General features: G+C 45.9%; 1 protein-coding gene across 1 annotated transcript in view; it reads left to right on the forward strand.

Moving 5' to 3' along the window:
• The window catches only part of CFAP58 (cilia and flagella associated protein 58), a 59,743-nt gene extending 51,530 nt beyond the window's left edge, over positions 1 to 8,213 (forward strand). Inside the window, exons 16-18 of the mRNA XM_085308269.1 lie at positions 809 to 928; positions 2,966 to 3,099; positions 7,233 to 8,213. Of these exons, the coding sequence (XP_085164395.1) occupies positions 809 to 928; positions 2,966 to 3,099; positions 7,233 to 7,353 (375 nt within the window). The 3' untranslated portion in view covers positions 7,354 to 8,213. The remainder of the gene's footprint in view (positions 1 to 808; positions 929 to 2,965; positions 3,100 to 7,232) is intronic.
• Positions 8,214 to 26,834: the final 18,621 nt, after the last annotated feature.

Consider the following 26,834-nt stretch of genomic DNA (forward strand, 5'->3'; position numbering starts at 1 on the left):
CATCTTCAAAACACAGTTGAAAGCAATCTTTCAATACAGAAATCTGCAAGTTGCTCCACAGAGTGTTTTCCATTTGGGAATGGTTATACCCAATTCCCACAAGTATTGTGTCCTAATGTGAAGGAAGAGCAGACACACGACAAAGAGAAATTATTTACTGGTAGTGGTGCTAGTCCTAGCTGTTATTATTTGTCCTTCCTTCCCCTGTCTCAGGGCTCCTTCAGTTAAGGTTAAGGGTTTATACATATGTGTGTATGTATGTATGTGTATATGTACATTTAGATACACGTGTGTATGTATGTGTGTATATTTATGTGCTTCGCTGAATTCTGTTTGGAAGAAGGAGTGATTCTTTTGTATAGTTCTTGCTGAGATTTCTACAATCTGGTCACCTTGGTTGGATGGAGCTGTGATCCTTGATATAAGGCAGTGTGGCTCATGAGGAAAAAGATTACAATAAACACAGTTACTAGTAATTAATTTCCCACCCTGGATACTTTTCCAGTAAATGTGTTATGTTCTCTGTGGCAAAGTGTGCTCACTAAAGACAGAGTTTAAGAGGATTTCATACGTTGTTCAAACTAGCTGGATGTTTCTCTTAATGAGCTCTCCTACTGCTATCACAACAACTTTAAATACCTTATGGCTAGCAAGGAAAGACTGACACACAGGCAGATTTGTTTCTGCAAATATCGTCCTGATTTAGCTGCATTTTTCAGTGAGGTTGATTTCATCACAGGTTGTGCTGCTGCTATAGTAGTTTCAAGTAAGAGCATTATTTGTGCTTTTCCTTCCTTCTTTTTCTTAGGAAAAGGAAAAGCTATATGTGGAATTGAAGCATGTCTTGGCCCGACAGCCTGGGCCTGAAGCAGCGGAGCAGTTGCAGCTCTATCGGCACACCCTCCGAGAGAAGACAAAACAGCTGAAAGTAAGAGATGCCCTCTGTCTCCGGCCGAGAGGCTGCTGGGCTTGCAGAATTATACTCTTGGTGATCCTGGAGAACTAGGCTTTAAGAAGACTTCCAGTGATCAATGCACGTGCCTTAGCATATTAAATCAGGAAAATAAGGTTAATATTGCATCCTCACCCAGGGGGAACCAATGGTGGTGGAATAGCTTTTTGTCACGTAATGTTTGTTTGTTTCATTAAAAAAGAGAAAAAACGTCTTACTAGAATATTAATGTGCACTATATTGCTGTGAATGCACTTTGTGCATGCGTATTTTGGGACACAATCTATTTTCTGTTGCACTTATTCTCCTTTCCTTTTCTTAAATTATTAAGATCTTATATTAAGCAAATCAAAAGCATTTCATTTTCTTTTAAGAGGCTAGTGGAAATATATTGAGAAACTGATCTTAGATTTTTGTTGTTTCTCGTGCAACACATACACATGTATTGTGTACACACGTATGCAAAGACTTGCAGTCTTTTACAGGGGTAACGGGAGTAACCTGTCCTAACCCCTTGTCACCAGAGGGAGGATTTCCTGGTTCTGAAGGAGCCTTATGAAAAACTTCGAAGGCATGATATAAAAAAGTGATTCTGTGATAGAAGGAGTTGATCTTTTCTTCTTGTCTGCATGAAAGATCACTCTCCCCAGGAGTTTGTCTGCGTTTACAGCTCCTTTCTCTGTTGAAGTCATCATCTCCTGTTCACTGCATCGTAATCACGTCTATGCTAACCATGAGGAAAAAAATGCAGGAGCAGATGGGCCCTTAGAAAACAAAGAGCCTGTTATGCAAATCTTCTTAGCTTTCTGTGGAAGAGAAAAGCAATGTACAAAATGTAAAATAGAAGCCAAAATTTAGCTAAACTGAATATGATTTGAAGTTTTCCATACGGTTCCCATTTCTCCTTAATGCAGTAAATTGCTTCTGTGTATTTGAGGCAAAGTATGCTGTAGCGTACTAGTGTGCATGTCATTCTCTGGTGCCAGGTTAAGTTATTTTCCTTCTCAAAGCAGGAGAGCACACTGTGCATGCTCCTATTCTCTTTAAAGTTTATTGATTCACATGAAGCAGCATTGTATTCAGATTTGCCTGTGTGGATTTAATTACTTCAGATAAAATTGCCTGTGAATAAAACCCCTTAGTAAAGTTCCAGTTTGCTTTCATGCAGGCAGGTCTCACAATGTCTGCGTGAAACAAGTATGTAAGATGGTTCAGAAAGGTGGTACAAAAACTGTACATTAATGCTGTAGAATGTGATGATTTTTTATATTCTTTTAAAATTGACCATCAGTTAGAAACACTGATTATGATCAGAAAGGCAGATGGTGGAAAGATTTCTCAGTAATAGTTGCTCTATTTATTGAAAGTCTAGACACTGGCAGCCTCTTCCCTAGCTGGTAAAGATAGAAAGCACAACTTTAATTCCATCATTGCAAGTATTTAAGGCATTTTGAAATGTCCAGTTCACATTATACATCATAACTTTCAATTCTGTCTTGTTATACTGGAGAACTTTCATTTTAAATACTACAGTTTTCTTCAAACTGTCCAAATCTGCCATGACTGTGCTTTTGCTCTTGTAAATTGTTTACATCAGCTATGCAAAATCAAGATGTTGAAATGCTAGGAAAACATTACTTGTTAAAAATGAACACCCATACCTTTTTAAAGTTCCTACCTTATTATTTTTTAAACCCATAATTTTGAGTTTTCATCTAGATTTGTGTCCAAGAATATTAAGAGCTAATATATGYATTAATAATACTATTCCAGTGATGCTTAGAGTGTATTTTACATGTTTTATTGTAGTTGGATGGCATAGCCTTAGTTTTTTAAACTGTCCTTAGAGGGGCAGAGGTGGTCAAATGAAACATCATGATGAGATAATGATGAGATGTGCTAGGAAATGATGATGCCTTATAGGGTCAAATGAGAAAGGAAAAAGTGCTTGTAAAACTTACCTGTATGTGAAACTAACATGTTCTATTTCTGCTTTTGCCTTTCGTTTGTTAGGTTTTGTCTTCAGAACTGAATATGTATGAATCACAGAGCCAAGAGTACAAATACGAAATTGAAAGACTTGCCAACGAGCTTTTGAATGTGAAAAAGAAATATCTGGCTCAGAAACGCAAAGAACAACAGGCCAGGTATGGAGTTATAATGATTTTTGTTTATCCATCTTTCTGTATAAGCCTGGTTTTCTGTTATCCTTTTGATCAGAATTGGCCAAATTTGACTGATACAATTTTATTGTCTAATTTTCCTGAATATTTCCCTTCATATTACTTCAGTCTTGTTTAGATTTACCTTTATCCATGGTCAGGACAAAAACACACAGCAGCAATGTTGCTGTGTCTCACATGTTGTACAGTCCAGTTAAATTTTTCATGCCAATGATATAGTGCCCAGAGGACAAAGAATAGTGTCTATTCTCTCACATCTAATGAGAAATCCTCAAACATTATAAGGATCTCAGTGCATTATGCAAGTTAGTGTTAATATGAAATACCTTGTTAAAATGAAATGCCTTATATAGAGGGATAACCTTCCTTCAGGTGGCAACTACATAATCCAGATATAAGAATAATGTCATTGCTGGGACTGATGAGTATCCCCTTCTGAAGCTGGATATCATTTCCTCCTCAAATGGAGGAAAGTGGGCACTGCCTGTAGTCTGGCTTTGTTGGACTTCCTAATCATTCAAAGGGAGAGCATAAGAACTTTCCTGTAGGAATTTCTTGTCTTTCCTTTAACTACTGGAAGTTTGATGGCACCTCTCTGTCACTCTCAGTCCACAACTGAGCATTCAACTCCTTCTCTCAATTAAAAAAAAGTGACTAGGATCTTGGTTATTCAAATTGTGATCTGTTAAAGTGACCTAATTTGAAGAGGCTGAGAGATAAGACTATTCTGATAATGAATTTCCAGTCCGGGCCACCAAAATTACTAGTCACCTCTAAAAATTGAGTTATTTGACTTTTAAAGAGAAGTTTCTCAGATTTCTGCAGTCAGCTGATACAGTTACCCATTTTTTCTGTGTATGCCTTTTGCCTTTCCACTCCTTCGCTCCCTCAGCTGGTCCCTTCCTCATATACACCAAGAACTACAGCTCTGTGTGTTGCTGAATGTAATTTAAATTTGCTTGTATCCCTTTCTTTCTTAGTCATATTTTAGCTAGTAGTTTTGATGACTGAATTAGCAAAATAGTCAGTAATAAACAGTGACCTTTGTTCATCTGCAAATTACRTAAGGTTACCTTAATGTTTAGAATTAGCAACAGTGCAGTGCAGTACTAATGGCCTTCCTGGAGCTATAGGATCAATACATGAGGCTACCATAATGTCTAGTAATCCATTTCCAGCAGCTAAGTATCCTCTTCACAATAGTTGTGATGTTTGCCTTTGAATCCTGGCTTCATGTTTCTTTCTGTTCATCTGATGAGAAGAAATTCACTAATGTTTTGTTGTTGTATCTTACCTAAATTAATTTCTGTCATAGTTATTAAATAAAACACCTTTTTGGGAACATAGGTGCTTTAAAAAAGAAACCCAAAATATTGTGTGAGATGATGGTGGTTGAACTTGGGTCTGTTAATTATCCACAGTCAGTGGAATTTCCTGGTGTGTGTCAGTTAGTGCCAGACTCATTGCACTGTTTATAGGCTCAGGGTAGGTATCTCTGCCTTTAGTCCAGTGTGACAGGTTGTTCTGCCTGTAAACAGGCATGATTGCAGTTCTATAAACGTGATGTCTTTGTGACACCTGTTTTTTGGAAATATATCCACATACTGTTGATGTGCTTCTTCAGGACCGTAGCATCTCCTTACACCCACTGCTGGCTCAGAAGCTAGCAGCACTGTACCCTCAGCCCTGGCTCACGCTTCTGTGCCGTGTGTGGCAGCCAAGGTGCTGGACTTGTGCTCTGAGTTGTTCCTCACTGTGAAGTTCTCCAGACAGACCTGTTAGGCCACATCCTGCTTTAAAGGCTAGTAACTCTCAAGGCATAACTTGGCACATCAGTCCCAGATAACTGCAACTTCTGTAATCTCTAGACTCCTATTTGTGTTGCCCAGCAGCAGTGGAACAGAAACAACTGTCTTAGGCAGTCATCTTTCCCCAGACTGCTCCCTATGCATGGCATTTCATTTGCTTTCTGCAATAGAGATTCAGTTCTGCAGCCAGACCCTTCCCCAAGGAGTCTTTCACCCCCTGACGTGCAGCTGTTCTGCATCGTTCCCAGTCTCAGGCTGTGCTGTAAAGGCARAGTCTGGCATGTAGACACTAGCCAGAGAGCCAGGGCTGTTTGATTCTTCTAATCTCAGGTTGTTCTAAATCCTGAATGACAGGTAACCACTGATTTGGTCTCTATCATGCTGGCTAATGTTAACACCATGTCTGAAACAAATGTGGCTGGTTTTGTTGATAGAAAGAGGATCCTGTAAGGACAACAGCGTTAGCAGCATTATTGACTACACTGGTAGGAAAGAGAATTTATACTCTCAGATAACTCCACACAAAGGTATCATCTAAAGCTTTTATTGATTCAGACAAGACAGTTCTGGTTTGTTATTTAAAGTCTTGATACTGAACTAATGCAGTTTTCCATGGGATGCTGAAGGAATATAATAAGTGACAACAGGAATTTAGCTTTGTTTTGAGTTCAAGCTGAAAATCCAGTGTTTGAAATTTTGCTTGTGATTTTGGAATCCTCTTTTTCTACTTTCTGATTCTGAATGTCAGCTTTCCCAGATGCTTTGGCACTCTTTTCCTCACTCTCCCCATTTTCTCCTCCTGCTTCTTGCTCCCTTTCTGTTTCATTATTTTTCCTAGTTGCCTCTAGCACCTGCGTGTCAGTTTGATCCTGGTAAGGATTTGTAAGAAAATGTGAAGCTAGCTTAAATCTGCACCAGAGACCTGATGTTTCAGCCCAATGCATGTAAATAACTGTACTGCATAATGTCAGTAGTAACTGAGAGGTTTTGCACCTGGCTGCTTGCACATTAATTCTGCATAATGTATCACAGTTCTGCTGCACAGAACTTTCCGTACCCATGAGCACCTCTTTGAGCTGTCTGCATGGGAGCCCGGAGCCAGAATGAGCATGGACTCTGGACTCCTTTCTGTCCCCAGAGTTGGAAGTCTAACAGTGGAATGGGATGAGCCATCTAAATGTAGCATGCTAGTTCTTAGTTGTGTTAGCTGGCACTTCCATTAGTGCTACATTGGTATCATCTAAAACATTTACAAATGATTTTTAGGTTTCAGTTCATCTGAGCCATCTTGCATAGCTAGTCATCATATGAGCTTCCTTCTCTCTCACCTAGATAGTATTATTGAGGGAGAAATTGAAAAACACTAATTCTAGGAAGTCTTTCCTATTCCCCTATGGAGGATTGGGGGTACTAATCACTCAAGACTAAATTTTGCCAAAGCCTAGTTGCACTCATGTTTGTGTTTCAGTCTCAGTGCCTGTGAAATAAAAGCAATAGTACTGACCTCCTTTGTAGATCATTGAGACTACTACTGTTATAAACTAGTACTTCATAAAGCCCCATTTGGTTAATTATAAATATCTCAAGACATAACTCTGAAACCTCCAGGTATATCACAGCAAGTATGAAATACTGTCCTTGGTATTTGTTCTGCTGTACTTACCTCACCAGCCTCATTAGAGAGGAAACCGTGACCCCTTGTTCTGTTCTTTTAAGGCCACCAAATTCAAGACCTCCTGGGTCCTCAGACAGAGCAGGTTCCTGGGGCTATCAGTGCACACACAGCACTATGTTTGTTTTCTGCAAATGTAGCAGGCAGGATAATTATCACTAGAACTTTGTTAAAATGTGAAGACAGATAACAGTATTTACTCATTAAAATTCAACAAAAGAAAAATATCTCCCCATTGCGCCTTTGATGAATGTAGCAGTTTGTTTGAAAACAAACGTATACTTGCCAGAATGGGATGATGATTAGAAATCTGAAGTCATGGAGCTCATGCACAAACTTGTTCTAATGAGGTGCTCTAACCATTTTGGGGGCTATCAGTAAGAGAGCTCATTTGTTTCTGGTTTTTAATAATTACAAAAAATGTCAGCAGTCTTGTAATTAGATCCAAACAGACACCTAGTATTGGTGGTTTAGCTTAACAGGCTTTAATCAACAATTTTTTAATGATCTTTAGATACATGGTTGCATCAAAGAAACTTTGGAGGACACAGATTTCCTTAGTTTCTAAACAGTTGGAATGAAAAGAATTTTTTCCTTTTCTTTGTTTCTATTTCAAGGGAGAAGGAACGATCCTTGACTGACACGGAGTCTGAGTTTCCTCGGCACAGACCTGATGTTCCTCGCTTCACTGGAGGGGGCTTTGCCCTCAGCAGACCCCTTCCCAATGTTACAGCCTAAGAACGGACTCACCTCATTGCATTCCCTCTCCCAGTTCCTTGCTAAACTCTATTTGTATTGTGATGTTTGAGAAATTATAATTTAAAAAGTAATCCAGGATCATCTTTCCCTCTGAAATCACTGTATTGCCTTCAGAAAAAGGCATTTGATRGTAGAATTAATGTAATTTTGGTCTGCTGAGTGTGGACCAAATTCTGCCCTTGTGATGCCAGCAGAAGTCTGCACTGGTTGAGCTACTGTATGGTGGAACCCATGCTGATATATCTTCTTCAATGCTGTATCTCTTTATGTACCACTGTGACACCACAAAATGCCTTAATATGTAGTTATTTACTCTTTATCTACCTCTGTTGCAAACACTTGCTCCATTTATCCTCTGACTCAAAGCCTCTAAAAGGAATGAGAAAACAGAAAAGAAGAAAAAATAATAACTAGGTGTTCCAAGCCTACTGAGCAAATCCAAAACTGACAGCTYGTTACTTAGATGAGCACATGTAACAACCCTTTGTGCAGGTAGCATGTAATTTGGTTTATTCAGTATTTGCTACAGTTGTTAGTAAGATCAAGGAAGTTTTTGGCCACAACGTACATTATTAAGAATGTGATTCTGTTTACTCTGATAGACACAAAGTGACATAATTATGTCTGTTCAACCAGGGAGACTATACACGCTGTCTGGAACATGCTGTTCTCCCGTATAAATCCTTCCTCCTGACTGAAACCTGGACTCAAAGCATAACAAACTTTACTCTTTATTTTCTAGGCACTTGGGCATTTTCATAACTTTCAGAAATTGTTTTTGTAATACAGCGGGAGCCCTCCAACCTTTTCAGCCAAAAGAGATTTAATTATCATTCATTAACAAGTGAAATAACAAAGTCACTGCATGAGGTGCTGAAGTATAGAAAACTTTCTAGCTGTAAAAGAAAATGTTTTGAAACTGATTTGTACATGGAAGCTCTTTTCCAGCCTGAGGGATAAAAATACTTGTCCGAAGAGATATGCTGATAAATATTTTACATGCACAAAAAACCCTTTGCAAAGATTTTGATCTTTCCTTTGGTGRAATACATAATTAAATATTAAAGCTACTGTGGGAAACTTTTAATGGAAGTGTTTAATTCRGAGGAATCAAGTTAAATATGACAGGGATCTACTTTGCTTTTACATCAGGGACTGGAACACTTAGTCATCAGATTTATTGTATTTTTCTTTTGTTCCCCAAATGCTATTATTGCTCTTTCACTGTCAAATATATTATGCTAAAGTTATCAGTTTAGGGCAGTCATGCTGTCTGAATCATGTCTTTTGTGAGCATGACATGTCCTTRTAGTTACGGTAATTCAGTCACAGTAAAATCAGAATAACTGGCCTGTGCCCTTAAGTTTGAGAGGATCCCAAGTAAATTTTTACTGASGCTTTTAAAAGAAGGTCTTTGTTAAGGTTCTGAGTATGCAGCATRGAGCTGGACTCTGCCATGCTTACTGATCCTGGAAAATAATTTGTACTGGAATAAATTGACAAAGACAGATTTATTAATGCATGTGAATAGGAGAGGCACTGTTAGACTTGGAGAATACTGTCACACTGTAGAGAAGCAAATTATTTATGACACTCTGAACTGTACATCATCTAACTTAATTCAGAGATAATTCAAGTCTATGTACATCTTTCTATCTGTTTGATATCAGGATTTAGAAGACAAGGCGTTACAGTGGTTACAGCCTCGGGAGCGAAGCCAAGCAAATGGAATCTGTTCCCTAATTGCTTATATTTTTATGAATGCACTAATAAAACAGCTTCTTCTATATTTATATGTATTTAATAGTAGCTTCCATTGCATAGATTGGACTATTTTTAGAGTAAGATGCTCCTGCCCTAAATAATTCTTGGCCTGAGTTTTCCAGTTTCTAAAATGGGTGAGATAATATTTGACTAAGGACTTGCAAAGATGAATTCACCTCTGTCTAAAAGTGCTTAGTCTTCTTAGGTTGGGAAAAACCTAGAGGAGTGCAGAGGACTATGGTTATTAAAGTGTTCTTCCAGTCTGCAGGCCTGGGAAGTGAGTGCAGTAAATGTCAGCTACAAAGTGCAGGAGCTGGTAGCGTGTTCATCCACACCGTTAGGCTTCCGGATCAGAACGTGTTGGCTACCCTGCCCGGTTTCGTTGCATTTGCTACTTAACTCCAGAGAAACTGAATTCACATGTTAAGGGGGGAAAAAAAATGCAGTCATTGAATTATTGCCAGTAACTTTTAGCATAATCAGGAGTTGAATAACCRCAGCCAGCTTAATTTACAGTGCCAGTGAGTCAAACCATTTCTGAGTTCATACGGTAGAATGGATTAAAGCACACCAAACCCCTTCCCCCACCCACTCTATAAAAGTCAAGGAACTTGAAAAATCATTGTGRATGCCTGTGAACCCAGCTGATGCTGAGGTGCTTTTAGTGCTCAAGGATTTGGCTTGCACAGCAGGGAAAGGCAGAGCATTAATGAGAGTATCATTTGTTCAGTCACTTCTGTGTCACGAGCAGCAGTTCTGAAGTGCTTCTCAAAGTTTTGTTGCAGAATAATGTTAATTGAATTCCAGTTTGTGCAAGATGTAAGCCTAGAAGTAGCAAACGTACCCTTAACTTCTTGTTCCTGTAAGACACGGGAAAAGATGGAAATGAGGGGCAGTGATCCATGGCACTTAGGTCAGAAGGAGTCTTTCTTCACTTTAATGGGTTTGGATTGCAGCTGTAGGAGCTTGCATAGTAAATCTCCCCTAAATACTCTTTCAGTGAGCAGGGTATATAATATTGTTTATTTTCAGAATTATTACAACATGTAGGTAATATTTTAAGTAACTTCCAGTATAACATAACTTCTGATCTTATCAGGCAGGCCTGTATCCATCATATACATGAGCAAGACCCAAACAAGCACCATACACTGAACTGTCGAGTTTTAAGTGCAGAGTATGACCTTTTGGTGAATGGTAGTCTGTTAGCTACTAAAGCACATGGCAGAAGAATCCAGTCCTTAATTTACATCCTGCTTTATGAATTCAGAGCAATAGTAGCACATGCTGCACAACTGATAACATGGTCTGCAGGTGTAAATCTGGGAACCCTCTAAATCAACAACACTAAGAAACAGGTCACAACTCAGGCTTTGTAATGTTAAATGCTACAAACACACCAGGGAAGAATTTGGAGACTGAAGGAAAGGTTGAGTGCTTGATATCTGCAAACAAGAGACTTTCTGAGAGATTTCACAAGGGTGAAGGGAACAACAGGTGCAGGGGCCCTCAGGGCACTAACGGGCCTTAATGACCCTGATTGGCCTCACCTGGAGTGTCCCCAACCTATTTCAGCCCAGCCTGGACTATCACTCCCTTCCCAGTAATGTGTGGGAGTGCTGGTCTCCAGCTCTGCTGCAGCCCTGCCTGGCTGTGGGCCCTGCTGGTCCCAGCCCAGCCCTGCAGAAGCTCCCTAAAGATCTGGACTCTCGGTTGAGCCTGGCTGCCATCTCCGGTTGTCCCATCTGCCTTGCCTGGGTGCCCTGCTGGCCCTGGGATCTCTCCTGGCTCCTTGGTCTGCAGGGACCTGCCAGCCCTTGCTGTGCCTGCAGGGCAGAAAAACAGCTTTAGTACCACCTGCAAAATAGCCTGGAAGAGTGAGCTGCCACGTGACTGGAAAGGAACAGATTGCAGGAAAGGTGACCCAAGGTGGTGAAAGCCCAGCTGAAAAAGAAGATCCCTCCTGGCTACCCCAGACAAGAAGCTGCTGCAGAGGTACTCGTCTGTGCGCCCCGGAGCACTTCTTGCAGGTGGGTTGTGGTAGCTGCATAAGCCTCTGTGTGSTGTGCCAGGTCTCAGGCATGTTCTTGTGTTTGTGTACCTGGGTGGAGTTACTGCGCTCCAGGTTCTTTGCAGGCTGGATAGCAGAGAAACAGAGCATTGATTCGTTCACCATCACCACCTTGCCCAATATGAAATTGCCAGTGGGTTTTGTTAGTGGGAGAGTCAGAAAGAGAAGCCAGGCACCGAAGCTAGGGAGCTCCACTTCTGAAGAGTTAACGGTGTGCTACTGAGAGGTGGCTGGTCTCAACAGGCTTTACCCAAATTAGAGTGTCTAAATCATGTCCACTTGTATTTAGGTACTTCAGTAATGGAGTATTACTTTCCCTGCAGGTGGTTTAGCTGTTGTGCCTTCTAGTGGAGAGTATTTTTAGTTTGTTTCTAAAAGCAGTAGGTTGGTTTTGATGCTCCTCTCTGCTCAGGTACTTTTTAAGCAGCCCTGCACAGACTGACCTGGCTCTTCATGCTATTCAGCATGCGAAGGATGTCGGGATCTGGCCCTACAGTGTTGCGAGGGACTTAGTTATCCAGTTTCCTCCCTGTAGCATTTGCTCTCAGTCTACTGGGAGGCACCGGCCTCTCTGATATCTCACCCAAGTGTCTGAAACATGAGGCCAAAGTGTCCCTGGTCAGGACCTACCTGCCTTTGATCCCCTTCCCCTGCAGTTAGAGCTCACCTGTGCCTACCACAAGCTGCTGTTGGGGCTGTGGTGTGCAACTTCACAGCTGGCCTGGGGCAGTGCCGTCCCAGACCTGATGCCCAGGGAGAGGGGACACTGTATTGACACTCAGTTTTGGAGCCACTGAAGCCTCTTTTCTCCCTGCTGTTGGCTTGTCATTACTGCTCAGCTTGGTTTCTGCCTGAACTGGAGCAGCCATGTAGGTTTGTTGAACCCACGTGCTTTCTGTTAGTCCTTCTGCTAACCTGCATGGGGTTGTAAACCCCCTCACAGGTGGGCAGGGCTCAGACAGCCTCATATGAGGAGCATCTCTGCGACTGAAAYGGGCTCAGGCTCCCGGCGTGCCGGCTGCCAAGGTCCTGCCTCCCCCTCAGCTCACTCCCCAGGGGCGCGCAGGGCACTGGGCTGCCTTTCCCTCCCCTTGCGGCCCACCGGTGGACTTCCCAGCAGGGTCTTAGCCGGGCACCAAGTGGACACAGACGGCCTGCACAAGGGGGTGAAGGAGGTGCTGTTGGAGAAGGTCAACTGCTAAAATCTGCAGAGCGCTCTGAGACAGGGAACGAAGCAGCCCTGCACCGGTGCTGCAGCCTTGGCTGGCAGCAGTGTGTTTCTGAGGCTGATGTGCCTTGGGCAGGGGTGTGCAGTGCTCGCTTCATCCAGCGCCTCTTGCGAGAGGGTGCGGATGACCCCAAATCTGTATGTCGTGGGCAAATGACATGTAAGCGCTCTGAAGTGCTTAACCAGGTGTATTTGTGGCCTTTTTGCTTGCAATCCCTGGACTATAGCCTGAGTGCCTTCCAGGTGATGGGGAGGCACTCTGGCTCCCAGAGATGACAAAAAAAAAAAAAAAAAAAAAAAAAGCTGGGCAGACGGACCTTGTCACAGCTGCCCACCACTCGCCCCTGCCAAACAGGGAGCTTCCTGGTCAAACACCCCGCGCTGCTCAGCTTGCTGCAAATCCAAGATCAGCGGTTTTCTTTGTTACTCTGTTATTTTGCAGGGAGGTTTATTTTATTTTTATTTATTATTATTATTATTTTTTGGTGAGAATGTCAGTCTGCCTGACTAACATTGAGAAAGACGAGAGCATGGCAGTGGTTTTGAAGGCTCTGACTTTTGCAGGTTGGACCTTGGAAGACCCAAGTTCTCCAAGGTGGCCAGTAACCTCCCCAGATGTGGAGTGGGTATAATGCTGTGCGCTCTGTCAGTCTTGGCTATTCAACCTGCAAGTTCTTTGCAGTAAGAACCATTTTCCAAGGCTCTTTCAAGGCAGAAGGTGAAGCAGCAGTAATTTGAAGCCATTTTAGTCTGAACTGAGGATTTCTACATGGGGTCTTAAAGCACTTCAAGTTAAGTATATATCTGCAACTTTTGTCAATCTCTTGATTTTCCAGGTGTCCCTGTAGAAACAGGGCATGTTTGTGTAGCGGTGTAACACTAGCAGTTAAGGCTTGTAAGATCTGTAGGCTCTAGTTTGATTAAAAACAAAAATACTAAGTGGTGTGTTTGCAAACAGCGCTGTCACCTAGGGGACTGACAATTTCTCCCTACAGATAAAAAGAAACTGGTCAACACCTTCTGTTCCTGTCCCCCTTGGCAGGAATACTCTGATGTTTTGTCTTCATTGTGGAGCATTTCTGGAGAAAAGCAGGTCTTCTGTCAAAAAAAAAAAGAAAAAAAAAAGAAAAAAAAAAAACTCACACCCCCAAAAAACCCTTTTCAGAACTGTGGATGTTCATGTAGTCAAACGTTGCCAGCCGTCACCCCACGGCAGCCGGGCAGCAGGGACCGGCCCTGCGTGTGCTCCCAGGCAGCCCCAACCGCCCGGTAAAACGTGTTGGCTCAGACTCCGCTCGCCGGTCTGGAGGCGAAGCGGCCCCCAGCAGCAGCAGTTTCCACGCGCCCGCCTGGCTTCGCGGACGGCTGGTAACCCGCAGCTTTGGGAACGTCCCCAGAGCTGCTGGTTTCGGCCCCGCCGCGGCTGCGCTGAGCCTTCGGCTGCTGCGGCCGGACGTCGCTGCCAGCTCGGGCTGAACCTCATAAATGTTCCCGTTTGCGAGTCCTCACCTGAACTACCTCAGCCTGCCTCGTCCCCGGCGATCTCTGCGTTACCGTTCGGATGTATCCTCTCCTGGCAGGTTAGCAAAACTCATCACTGAGGTTTTGTCTTAACCGAGTGTGCTCACGTCTCTYGAATTACCAAGTCCCTTGCTAATTCAGGTGCTGCGGAGGAAAAAGAAAGGCAAAGCTCATRTATCTCAAACCACGCTTTTCTAGCCTTGCATTTTTACTTGCTTGGTTGTGAGCTATTTATCAGGTCCTGATGCCTGCACCAGTCCTGAAATTGGCTGACTTTCAATAATAATTTTCTTGCCAAAGATATCCTCAAAGTTCATTAAAGCTATCTATGTTTGGGTTTTGCTTATTTGGAAAGTTGTTCTTTTTTTTGGAACAGATCTTGTTGTTCTTGTTGCTGAATTGAGTGTTTTAATTTGTATGCAGTACCACAGACAAGTTAAAGCTTCCTGTATCAACTGGGAGAAGTGAGCAATTAGGTGACTTCTGTTACCCAAGTCAACAAACCTCTGCTTGAGTACATTAGCTGAGGATTTAGTGTATTTCCAATTTACATCTAATCAGGTGCAACTCTTTACCCTTAATATGATGTGTGCTCACTGGATCTTGGTCTGATTTTGCTRCAGCTTTTAGCATTTATATTGCATGTTGATGGCCTGTGCCCTGTTCCCAGGCTGATTGCTGATCCATGGTCAGGTAGCACAAGACAAGCAGCCTAATCTAGAAATATCCATCTAGATGGAGATTTCAGGAATGTCTTCAGGAACATTTGAGATGATTCTGTATCGAGAGTGGTGAGGCTCTGGTGGCAGTGGGGTTCCTCGTGGATTTAGCTGTGGTGGGTACTGCTGGTGATGAGGTGCCARCGGAGGGGGGATGCGCATCTCTGTTCAAATGCTTCCTTAGTACCAATTCCCTTTCCCATCTCRAACTCCTGCTCTGCTCCTTCAGGGCAGAGAGATGTAAGAAACTGGCAGTGTCAGCCCCTACTGAGGAGGACGTGACTCTCGGACTCAGAGATCGTATTTTGGGTGATGGACTTGAGTTTTGCATATCTCATACAGGGCAGGAGATTGTCTCCATAAAGTGCTCGCTGGCCCCTGTGTACTTGGCTCTGGTGGGGCRTGAGGACTGGACGGAGGAGCTAGATGAAGCTTGCCCTCCTTCCTCAGCCATGTATGTGGATGCAGAGCAGCCTCTTCCATGCYGGCCGTGGCGTCCCGGCAGCGGGGCAGAGCTGGCAGGGGGAGCCCGGGTGGCTGGGGCCGTGTGCTCCGCTTGCTCTCTGCAGGAGCAGATGCCTGCGATTTCCAGAGCTGCCAATCACGCACYGTTCACAAGCACTAACATTCAAATTGGGCAGTATCAAGGGGAATTACATGCGAGCATCGCTTGTCTGATCAAGAGCTTCACCTTGCACTCTCAAGGGATGCGTCTTGTAATTTACTGCAGGGCTGAGGGATAACTGATTTTTCTATCCGCTTTAGCACAAGCCGGCAGCAAACTATCCAAGCCCTCTGCCGACTGACTCGTATCTCTTGCCTGTTTCCTTTTCTGGCAGCTAGCAGATTTCTGCTGGGATTTGACCAAGTTTTGCAGCTGAGGCTTGGGTTTCTTCATGTTCTTTTATTTCATGTGCTGGCAGCTCTGTTTTCCCAGTAGCTGTCCTGCGTCCCATGCCTGTGCCTAGCTTGCCCTCGGATTGCCTTCAGCCCTCAAGCTGGAGCATCTCAACAGCCCAAGGTCTTCCTGGGAGGAAAGTAGTGGCATGTGCTGCTGCCACCATGGCGACTGGGTTCTGCTGTTGTCCAGGCACAGGAACATCTGGATAACAGCTGAACTGAAGGGAAGAAGCCAGAGGCTGTGGCTGTTCAGCTTCTCATGCTCTGCAGGGGTGAGATGGGTTGAAGAGGTCTTTTTGCTGGTCATGGGAAGGGGAACCCAAGGGCTTTAGCACCAAATCCTGAGCTAAAAGTCACCTGAGCGCAGCACAGGAGTATTGTGGTCTGTCTAGTGTGTTACTGAGCTGTCTCCTGGCATCAGAGAAAACAGATTTCTCCTGCTCTCCTGCGATGCTGTAACCTGCCTGATTTCCCCCATCACCTCTGCTCACAGCCTTGTTCTCGTGCTAATGAATCCCCCTCACGTGAGCTAGTGGAGCYGCTGGCCGGATGGCCGGTGCGTGCTGCCCTTCTCCCCTCTCCTCCCTCACCAACCCCCCTGAAGAGGTCAGATTTGTTGAGCAACCCATGGGCTTTGATTAAACATGCCATAAAGTGGAGCCCTGAGACTGGCTTGCCATTGAGCACCGGTAAYGCTGGCTAATTGACCCTAGGAAACTGCCTTTGGCAGCCTTCTCGTGCTTTTTATGGGAAAGCCTTGCAATCCCATTACCTCTCGCAATGGGCATTTTATGGGGCTATTAGTTTAAGGCGTCTCAGTGAAATTTGGCCTGGGGGAATCTCAAATCCTAGAAAATTTAAAGGGGGGGGGCCAAAAACCTTCCATGGGTCTACCGACTTTTGAAAAAAACAAGACTGGATTTGTTGAGCAATATTGCTGTTAGAAAATGCTGTTTAAGGCACAGTCCATGTAGTGATGTATGGTGGGCCAAATGTTGCTCAGCTGGTGTGTGTTGGGAGCAGGGAGCCTGGAGGAGGGGGGGCACAAAGGCTAAAATGTCCCCAACTTGAGTGCAGAGTAACTTCATCCCCTTCTCCCCAGGTGTGTACCAGGTGAAGTTGTCTCCACATGTGGCTTCCAGGTCACAGCCARCGTCTGCCCTTCTCTTGTCCTGGGCCTGTCCTGAGGTTGAAGGAGGGAATTCAGAGTAAAGGTGTCAGGTGTTGAGGAGCTGACAATGAGTCTGCTTTGGACGATGGCTCTTGTCTAGGGTCACTGTCCTCTGGTTTGATGGTGCTATGGTAGAAAGTGGATTTTGCAGAGTCTATGTGGCACCAGAGAGAAATGGTACCTGTAAGAATATTTTGCCTTTCTCCAGCATCTCCCAGATAAAGACCACAGGAAAAGAGCCARTGTTGAGCATGTAGGCTTTATAATGACCCCGCTTAGGGGTGAGATATCTGTATTGCATCTCTCAGGCAGCTGGAAGCACAGGATGATTTCTGCTCTGTCAAACCTGTGACAGACCCATGTTTGAGGTGTGTGGGACCTTTATGATAGAGTCCAAGCATCTTGCAGTCTTTAACCTTTACATGGCACAGCAGTGATGGGGAAAGTCCTGGCCCTGGTGCACAGATGGGAAAGGGGGGCTGAGCAGGGGATGGCAACTGCAGCTGTSTCACGGCAGGGACCTGGGCCTCCTGGCCTCATGTGTTTTACTCTATGATCTGCTCATGAGACCCAGCTGCTTCCAATGCAGAGCTCCAGGTGATTCCTGGCTGGGTCAGGATATTACAAAAGATGTTGCAAATCTACCAAAAAGTTTTCTGAGTCAGTGCTTTCCCATGGAGTCAGCACAGCAAAAGCCATGTTTAGGTGAGATGCCTCATTCGGTTTTTGAATCTTTTCTTCTAATACTCTTGTCAAAATCTTGCAGGSAGCTGCAGCTCAAATCACCTTGCATTTTTCTTGTGATTGCTTCACYTGATATTGTGGTGAGTGCTCATATCAAGTTGGTGCATGATAGATGGATAGATTTGTGCTGTACTTTGCAGTCCAGGGGTATAAATGTTTTTAAGCTGAACAAGTCACTTGGGGCAGCAGACAGTGCTGGTGTGTCTCATCAGCATTACAGGTGGACAGAGATAAAATAGCAGTGGTAATTTTGGTGATGAATTGTCACTGGCAAATATTGCAAGCACAAAGACCAYTTCTGGAGACAGATGGAGTACAGCTTCCCTGTAACATCCCTTGAACTATTTTTAAAGTGGGACAGGCTTAAAAATCCATTCAGAACAAGAGCAGTGTGGAAGGTGTGAGGGTCTGGGAGCTTGAGTAAACATTAGGACTTCATAGAAGTTTGAAGCTTATTTAAAAACAATAAAAAAGCCAGAGAAATAGAAACCCAAATGCCAAGGATTCTCCTCTGCGGGGATGTTGCAGAGCAGGTGGGATGATGCTGGTGGGAGGTGGATTACCCCCACCCAGCCCTCTGCAGGTGAGTGACTCCCTGCCTTGCTGAGATCTCACCTGCAGCTGGTCACAGTGAAGGCCTTGCAGGTGCTGGGCTTGTCCCTAACTGAAGGCAAAGGGGGGAGATACCTGGGGGTGAGGGAGGCAGAGGGATGGGGCCCTGAGCAGTCCTTGCTGGAGCTGCTGAAGGGACAGAAATACACACCCCCCCCCCCAGGCAGGGGGCAACTGAGGTGAGACTGACCCGGAACCGCTGCTTTACCCTTGAGAAAGCACTGAGCAAAAGGTAAGCTCTACAAGCGGGGAGCCCTGGCATAGGGGTTTAACTGCTGTGATGGGTGCAAAGCTGCTCTGGTCCCCTTGTGATAGGAAGATCTCTGGGATCTCCCCTTTGGTGCATGTCTGCCCCATCATGCACTCCCCAGAAGCACCACTAACCCAGTGGGTGGCTTTGTGCTGACCCAGGGTCCAACCCTGCAGGGCTGGAGTCCACTGGAGTCCACCAGCGGTTTTGAAATGGCTTCTGCAAGCTTGGGATGTTTTGCTCTCAGGACTGTGACCGTTGCCTTGGCTGGTGAGTACCAAGTGGGAGAAGTCTCTAACTGGTTTTGGTACAGTGGCTTCCTTTTGGTTCAGATCCAGGTGCTGAGAGAGTGGAAGGAGTGCTCAGAGCCATGCTTTCTAGGTGCAACAGAGGAAAACAAATGGACCCTCAAATCTAAATTTGGGAAAATTAAATTGGGGAAATTAAAATAACAAATGAGAAGAATGGATGCATCAGTCCTTCTCTGAGTAAGAAAGAACAAACATGTTGTCTGTGTGTTACATGGCAGCCTTTGAATGTGAGATGATGTTTTGGGATGCTTGGTGAGCAGGAGGATAGATACGGACTAATGAGTAAGAAGAATTTGGGATGCAAAGCTGGGGACTCCTGGGAGACCCACAAGGAGCATCTGCATAATTTTCCTTCTGCCCAGAGTCTCCTTCCTGGGAGCTTCAAGCTCTTTCCTGCACGTGCTGTTGTAAAATCACCCCCGGAAGTGAGCCGAGCCGGAGCCTGTGCAATAGCTGGACTTGGCGGTGGCCATGGCTGGGAAGTGTTGCAGGAATGGGTGCCGCAGGCCCAGCCCCTGAGCCCTTCCTCCCCTGCGGGAGGAAGAGGAGGGTGCCCTGGGCAGGGTGTGACGGGGGCTCCAGGCTCGGTGCGGAGTGTGGCTTCGAGGCGTGGGATTTCCGCGGGATCTGGGTGCCTCCATCCTGTTCGGGATCTGGCCTGTAGCCGCTGCGCGCCAACAGCGGCACCGTGGAGGTAGCTGGACCTGGAGCGTCCCGCTGTGCCTGGAGCGGGCGGCTTCCCCGTCCCGGCTGCTCAGGCAGGGGCATAGAGCACGTTTACTTGAAATGTCACTTTCTTTAGCTGAAAACTGCATTAAGAACCCAAGAAAAATAGCCAAGCTGTTGGAGGCAGCCTGTCCCCAGCCCTGCTCCGAACGRGAAAGCTGCTCTGACTTACAAGGCTGAAGTTATATTTCCCTCTTCCTAATTTTATTTTGTTAGATTTTTGCAATTATCTCCTCTAGGGCTGTATTTTTTTGTTCAATATCTAATCTATTTTTAAAGGCAAACTCGTTACTGTTCTAGATCTACGGGTAGGTTTTATTGTTATTTTTTTCATATAGCAGGCGTAAGCAATTTTAAAGCACTGCTTTGCCATAGAAAACAATCTCCCCTTATGATCTGACATTGATACTGCAACCTGATTTATCTCGGAGAACTGCAGCAAGTGGCAGAAATGCTTAGAAGATAACCGCGCCGGGGATGGGCGCGCGGGGGGCATGTGCGCGGCGCGGATTTGAGAGACGGGCCGGAAGGGTTGTCCGAGGCTGCAGCCGAGATTTCCTCCCCGTGCAGCTGAACGGGTCTCCTCCGGGCAAGGGCTGGGTTTACTTCTCTCCGGAGCGCGGCTTGTTTCCTGGTTCTTGCATGTTTTTGTCGTAGCAGCAAATACTGTTGCTGTGTCGAAGCTGATGCTAAGGAAGTGGGTTCAGGGGGGAAGGAGGGGAGGAGGGAGGGAGGGAGGGAAGGAAATAAGGGGCGAGTGAGCAATGGGGAAAAGAAGGGGCTGGAGGTGTGTTGAAGAYGGGCAGGAGTGCTGTCCTGTGCCTCTGCAGTCTCCTGGAGGTGTGAACCCTTTTGCTGCCCTAGTTTAGGGGGGTGAATATCCCTGTCACGCTGCTGCTACAGGCAGGAGATGGCCACGGACTGGCCCTGAAGTGCTTCCCCTGCACCCGGTGGGTCCCAGGATGSCTGAGGCCTTGGGGCTGCTTTGCTTGGTCCCTCTGTGGAAGTTGTTTCTACCGAGGTTTCTGGAAATGTCTTGTTTCAGGTGAATGAGATGAAGATAGTGACTGGTGTGGTGGTGATGTTTGAAGTTTGCACCAATCTTTTGGTGTGGAAACATTGTGAGAGCTGGCTGCTCTCTGGCACCACTTTGACCTGCCTGGATTGACAGCTCAGAGCAGGTCAAGCTGAGTRTCTTCTGACTGTGGTTGCCTGAAGCCCTGGGAGAGACCCACTAGGGACCAGGGCTGCATTCCTCAATGAGTGGGATGCCAGCAGGTCCCCTCTGGTACCCAGCATGCTCTTTCCARCCACTGCTGTGACCTCTGTGCCTGTCTGCTCCAGCTCTTGTCTCTTCCAGCTTATGCCCTAAGACAAATTTGGTATGGAGTTAACCCCTGCTTGCCTGCCACCCTTTTCCAGAAGATCAGTGCAAGGACTTGAATGTATCTTGTCATGCCGGAGAGACTTAACACAGTGGAGAACTTTTTCTAACCAAAAGGAATTTAAGAACTGTGTGTGTGTATACATACATACATATATATATATATATATATATATATATACACACACACACACACACACACACGTATGTTAGGGCTCTTTACACTGGAAATAGAGAATTTGCACAGAGTAGTAATAGACATTTTCCTGTCTTCATAGAGTTGATCTTTCTTGCAACACTTCAGAATCTTACTGCTGTTCTGATTAGGGGCAAAATTATTGAAACAGAGGAAGGAGTTCTTGTACACTTCACTGTGCAGTATGTGAGGTTCAGCACAAGCYGTTTAGGCAGTGGGACACCTCACATTGCAGCTTTGTTTTCCTGMCTCCTAATGAATTGAGACAGTTAATACTTCACTCATCATGGAAGCCATGTCAGTAGCAATCTAAGGTAACATGTTTAAGGATAATTAATCTCAAGAAACATCTTGGCCACTTAGCTAGCTCAAGTTCCAGTTGAAATATCTGTTTTTGTCTCAGATGCCTGAACTGTAGTGTAAYGGGGAGGTAGGCAGCACTGGACTCTTTGCAGTGATGTTGGTGCAGCTCTGCTGACTCGATGCCTGTGCAAACTCCAGAGCAGGAGGGAACTGGCTAAGGAAAGGTGGAACAAGGCTGTTGCAGTCCAAGAAGTAGGTAACATGTTTGATGGCCTGTGGGAGCCAACCCAAGTCCAAACCCAGATGCGGGGGCAAATGGTGAGGAGCATCACTGCATGCAGCCCATGGCTGTGAGCTCTTCTCTGTCCTCTGCCCAACGGTGCCCAGATCTTCCAATAGTCTGATGTAGCTTGAGGGACTTATTTAGCCCCAAAGATAAGGTGAAGACTGTAGGTTTCCACTCTCTTCTTATTCTTTTTTCCCTGACCCTGTGTAACTGGATACTCTCCCTGTTTCCTGMCCATCTCCATTTGGATGAAGCTGATGGATGGCCCTTTCTAGACACGGTAAACAGATTGTGAGATCTCCTGAAATCGCTGTGTGGTGGTGCGTGATCCTGTGGCCGGAGTCCTGGGCACGTGCTCCTGCTTTGCCCACTATGGCTGGGGCAGGCCACGGGCTGGGAAAGCAGCTAACGTCTCCCTTCTGTACGAAAGCCCCCTTTTCCCTTTCCTGCCTGGCTTGGGGTTGCTCGCCGTTGCGGTGTGATGTAGTGGACGTACTCTGGTCTCCCTGTGCTGTGCTCAGCTGGGCACACAGGGCTGGACCGGGCTTGCCGGCGTTTCCGTGGTCTGCCCATGAGGAGCAGGCTGACCRGAGCAAACTCTCGAGAGGGCTCCTGTGCTGCTCTTTCATCTTCATTCTCTTCTGTCTTGTGAGGGAGCGGCTGACAGGTTAATGCTGAGCTGTTTAGCCAGRTTATTCTATGCCTTCTGCAGGATCTCATTCTTTATTTTGATTTTTCTCCCACCTTTGTCATTCTGAAGTGCCTGYGTTTGGGGGAGATTATTTGACCACTTGCTCTGTTGTGGTGGCTCCTCTGCCAATGCCCATGGTTACCATGCTGCAAGAGTAGAAGGAAGGCAGAACTGCTCTTCTGCTTCCCTCTGCAACCAAGCAAGCAGCTGAAGGGAGCAAAACACCTCCATGTGTTTGCTATAGATGTGGTGTTTACTCTGYCTGGAAGTGAAATCATCTGTACTCAAGTCCTCAGCACCTGTATGCCTGGGGCTTGGAAGCTACTGATGGTCTCCTAAATGTCTCTGCACTTGCAGAGACCAGGGAAGCATAAAGGGTTATGAGAGCCTGTGAAAAGGGAATAGAAATTTGGGCAACTTGCAGATGTGGGCAAACCTGGAAGCGGAGGCTGTACCCTAAAGATTTGTGCTTGAAGGAAGGATAAAACTTTAGTGTTAAACACTTTTTCTGAGCAGCCTGATTGTGGTGTTTTATTACTGGCTTARCTGGAAGAACCCACAGAAAGCATTTGGGTGCTGAGGAGCTAATTGCGCCAGCTGTCTCCCCCAGCCCACCCAATCTTCTCCACTGACATTTCTGCAGCCTTCCCTTTCTCTTCTAAAATTAAGGCTATTGTTTTTTTTTCTGTTGAGGAACTGCCAATGAAGAGTGCAATCTTGGAGGCACACAAACTTTTTTCAGTCACTTTCTAACTTCAAAAATAAAGACAGTCTTTATGAATAAAAAGAAATTTCATAGAAACATTGRATGATACTACAGCTGGCTGGGAGTTTTCTGCCTAAAAACTCTTTAGCAGAACATGACGGCTTGGTTAAACTGGAACACTTCAAATACATATGCTTATTTTAACAGAACTTGCTACAGGAAAGTACTTGCAGCTCTGAGATAGCGTTTCTGGTTAGAAATGGAGGAGAAGGAGCTGGGGTGGCTGATGACACCCTGGGGCTGGGATGTTTGCTTGCAATGTGGGATGCTGTGGGGCAGACAAAGCACTTCAACTCTGCAGGCCTTGGGAAATGGCTTGGCAGGGGGAGGATGAGTTGGGAGGGGAATGTCCCCTTGGGCTGTAATTACTCTTCTGTCCTGTCTTGTGAAGTCCACCTCTTCTGCATGATGTTGGTCCTGATCATGTCAGTTCTGGGAATCCCCATGGGCCTTATAGGGAGGACAAAGTGGTGCATTGGATGCAGCTGCAGTGCAAGTTACTGGTTTCTAGAAAACGAGGATGCTTTTTAAGGCCAAGCTAAACCTGCTGGAGARAGAATGCCCCTGGAAAGGCTATTCTTTGATTTGGGTCAGCAGCAGATTTCAATGCATTTTGGCTRTTGCCCCAATAAGTGCTGCTCCAGGCAATGTGGAGCCCTGTGACAAGCACTAATTTTGAGAGATTGTTCTTTGCTCTTGTGGACGATTACACACTGATTGCAGCAGGAAWCTGAGCACGGCTAGTCTAAATGACCTGGCATTTTGCTATTTGGTAAGTAATGTTTTCTGATTTGTTAATGCTATAGAGCATTTACCCTGTAGAATCGAAGTTYGAGTGTTCTCACCTGCTTCCATTATTTCTCAGGCTTCCCCTGTAAAGGTAGGAATGAAACACATGGGCATCAGTGTTGTTTACAATTGGCAGAAAATTGCCCTTTTTYGTAGCTAGCTGCTCCACTCCCTTCCACACCACCTATAACGCTCCCAGCAGCCTCTTGTTGGAGGTCTGCTGCTGGTGGGTYTTGAACTGCTAAACTGCTGCGCTGAGCTCTGCTGTGTCCTGGAGACCGATGAGACTTGCTGATGGCCAGCGGCCCCCGGGTGCCTGTGCCTCAACCAGGCTCTTTGGGAGCACGGTGTCGCTAGGACTGTGCATTTGTCACTGTCGGATGGAAACCGTAGGGTAGGAGGTGGAACGAGAAACCGGCACGCACTGAGGCGTGTTGTTTTCCTTGYGATGTATTGCAGGGCTGGGGAGGTCTGAGCAAAGGACTGACTGAGCTGTGTGATGTCCGTCTGCTACAGCTGAGGGCAGTTTTGGCATTCAGAGGTGGCTCTGCGCACTGACGATGCGGCTTCTCTCCCTGGCAGGATTGCCAAGGGGCAGTGCCGTGTTCGCGATCCGCTCTGCGTGTGAGACCTTGGCTGAGCTTGCGCTGTCGCTGCTTGGTGCTCTGAGTCGGCCTGCAAGAGCGTCATCAAGGCGTTTGGGGCCTGAGGCACTCAGGGCTGCTCCTGACCCCTGGCCGGGGAAAGGACCTCCCCGGTTTTCCTGCTGGCCTCCTCTAACACTTCATGCATCCTGTGGTCACTTCCCACTCTGTAGCTATCAGAAACACTTATCCGAGATGCTCTAATACCATGGCTACGAGGGCACAGAATCAGCCCTCTTGTGTTTCCCATACTTTACATCTTCACTACTTTGCAGGGGATCCTCCCTTCATATTTTTTTTTCCTCTTTTGGGCTACAGGTTTTCCTCAGGGAAGCATTTTCCTTTCTTCCTTTTCAGTACTAAAAGTTCTGTGTTGATGACAAAGCCTTTTCCTCAGGCCTGTGGGTGAGACTCTCCTAAATGCTGAGGAGAAAATCTCCTTTGCAACCCCTGCTGCACTGTGGCATGGTCAGCGATAACATCTTAAGGTGCAAAATAAGCTGCAGCTCTAGGGCCACCTTCAGATCTACTTCATCTGAGCAAAACTCATCCCTCCCATCTGAGGRATGTCCCCTTCGTTCTCTGAGCTCAGGACTCATCATGAGGTTTGGTAGTTAAATGCAATTAAAAAATGTTTTTGTAAAACATGCCAAGGTGTGGGACTATAGAAATGTCAGGTAGTTTATAGGTAGATAGGCCCAAGTGTGAGGGTTTTCTGTAATCTGAAAAAAAAAAATGGCATCCTCTGCCACAGAGCTCCAGAAAGCAAAAAAACAAAACTAAATCCCCCCCCCCCAAACCCAACCTCCTTTATCTACTTGATGTTATATTTGGGAGGTATTGGAGACACTCTTCTCTCCCTCCCCTCTCTCCAGGGAGTTGGTTCTTGGGTCAAATTCTGTAGATTTTGGCTTGGGTTGCTCCTGGCCCTGCCAAGGGCAATGGTGACACCCTGCATTGCTCTGAGGTGTCCYGCTGTGAAGCTGCCCTCGGACCTTCTGGTGACAAATGCAGGAGAAAYGCTGGAGGTGTCTAAGGCCAACTGCTGTTGTGCTGTGCCATGTGGTGCCTTGTCTCCCCAGCACCCAGTATGGGGTGAACTGGGACCCAGCATCACCGCATGGGAATAAGCAGGCTGGTAAACAGATCTTTGGATAGTGTAAAACAGCATAACCCCTGACTTCAAGGGATTTGCATGTGTTTACACCAAAGGATCCAGCCACGAGCACCCAAAATCATTTGGGAGCAGCTTGTTAGTAGCACCTGGGTGCTATAGTAATTGGTGAGTTATAAATACTGGAGGCAGACATAATGTTAAACAGCCTGTGTCATCAATTAGCTAATGACAGAAGCATAGAAATGTCAGATAAAAATAACCTATAATAGCACAGTCCTTTCTTACCCTCCTCCTACTCTTCCTCACTGAGAAATGATCAGCTCTGGGGCTCCTCGTATTTTTACTGTTAATAATTAAGGAGCTGTAACGCTCTGCAACAAGCAGCATCTGATCTACAAAACGKTCACTTTTCCAGGTTGTTGCATGTTTCCAAGTGTTTGAGACAAAAATGGTATAAACAAGTTTGATGCACAGGTGCCTTTCTGGTAGCGAGGAGCAGCACGTGATGCAGCCTCTAGGTGGAAGCTTGCTTGGTGTTCTCAGGGGCGTTATCTGAAGGTAGGAGCTGCCTGACGTGCCTTGGTGTGTCACCTGGAGGTGAGTCCTGGTTCTTAGTCCTCAGGCTTGGACTTGCAGCTGCAGACCAGACCCCACAAGCACAGCTTGGGTTGACGAAAGCCTGGGGACGCGACCTTGTTCCTGAAGTCCTCTGTCTGAGAAAGTCCCATGGCATTTTTTTTTGAAAAAAAAGGAAATTCAGGCACTTCTCTTGGGTCCCTGTCCCAGCCATCAAGCTTGATACTGTATTTTTTTCCTATAACGCTCTGGAAGCAAGAGGCTGAGCTGCAAGCGTGGTCTGGGAACCCCTCGAACTTTCCCTCCAGGGTTTAATAGCAGTGTGGGGACCTTTACAGGAAACAGCATTGCCRTGTGCCCGCGCCCTGCGCAGGAGCTCGTCCTCGAACGCTGGCGCTGCCTGCGCCGCTGGGCTTGGGGCGCTGAGCGGAGGCGCCCGCTCCGGCGGGCGAGGAGGCCCGTTTCAGACGATGAGGTTTTCACYGAGACACCGTTCAGCGCTGAAGCAGCTGCAAATTGGCTCCTGCTGCTCTYGGCYCTGCTGAGCAGGGTGTTAAGGGAATAATCTGAGATTTGGGCTGGGCGGATTAAATCRCGGAGCAGCTGCGGTGCCGGGAGGAGGGATGCGCAAAGGCAAACTCGGGCTGGTCCTTCCAGTTCTTTTTATAGTTGGAGAGAGGCAATCTCCTCT

Source organism: Rhea americana, unplaced genomic scaffold, assembly GCF_003343005.1.
Source record: "Rhea americana isolate MKP2758 unplaced genomic scaffold, rheAme1 scaffold_104, whole genome shotgun sequence".
NCBI lineage: Eukaryota > Metazoa > Chordata > Aves > Rheiformes > Rheidae > Rhea > Rhea americana.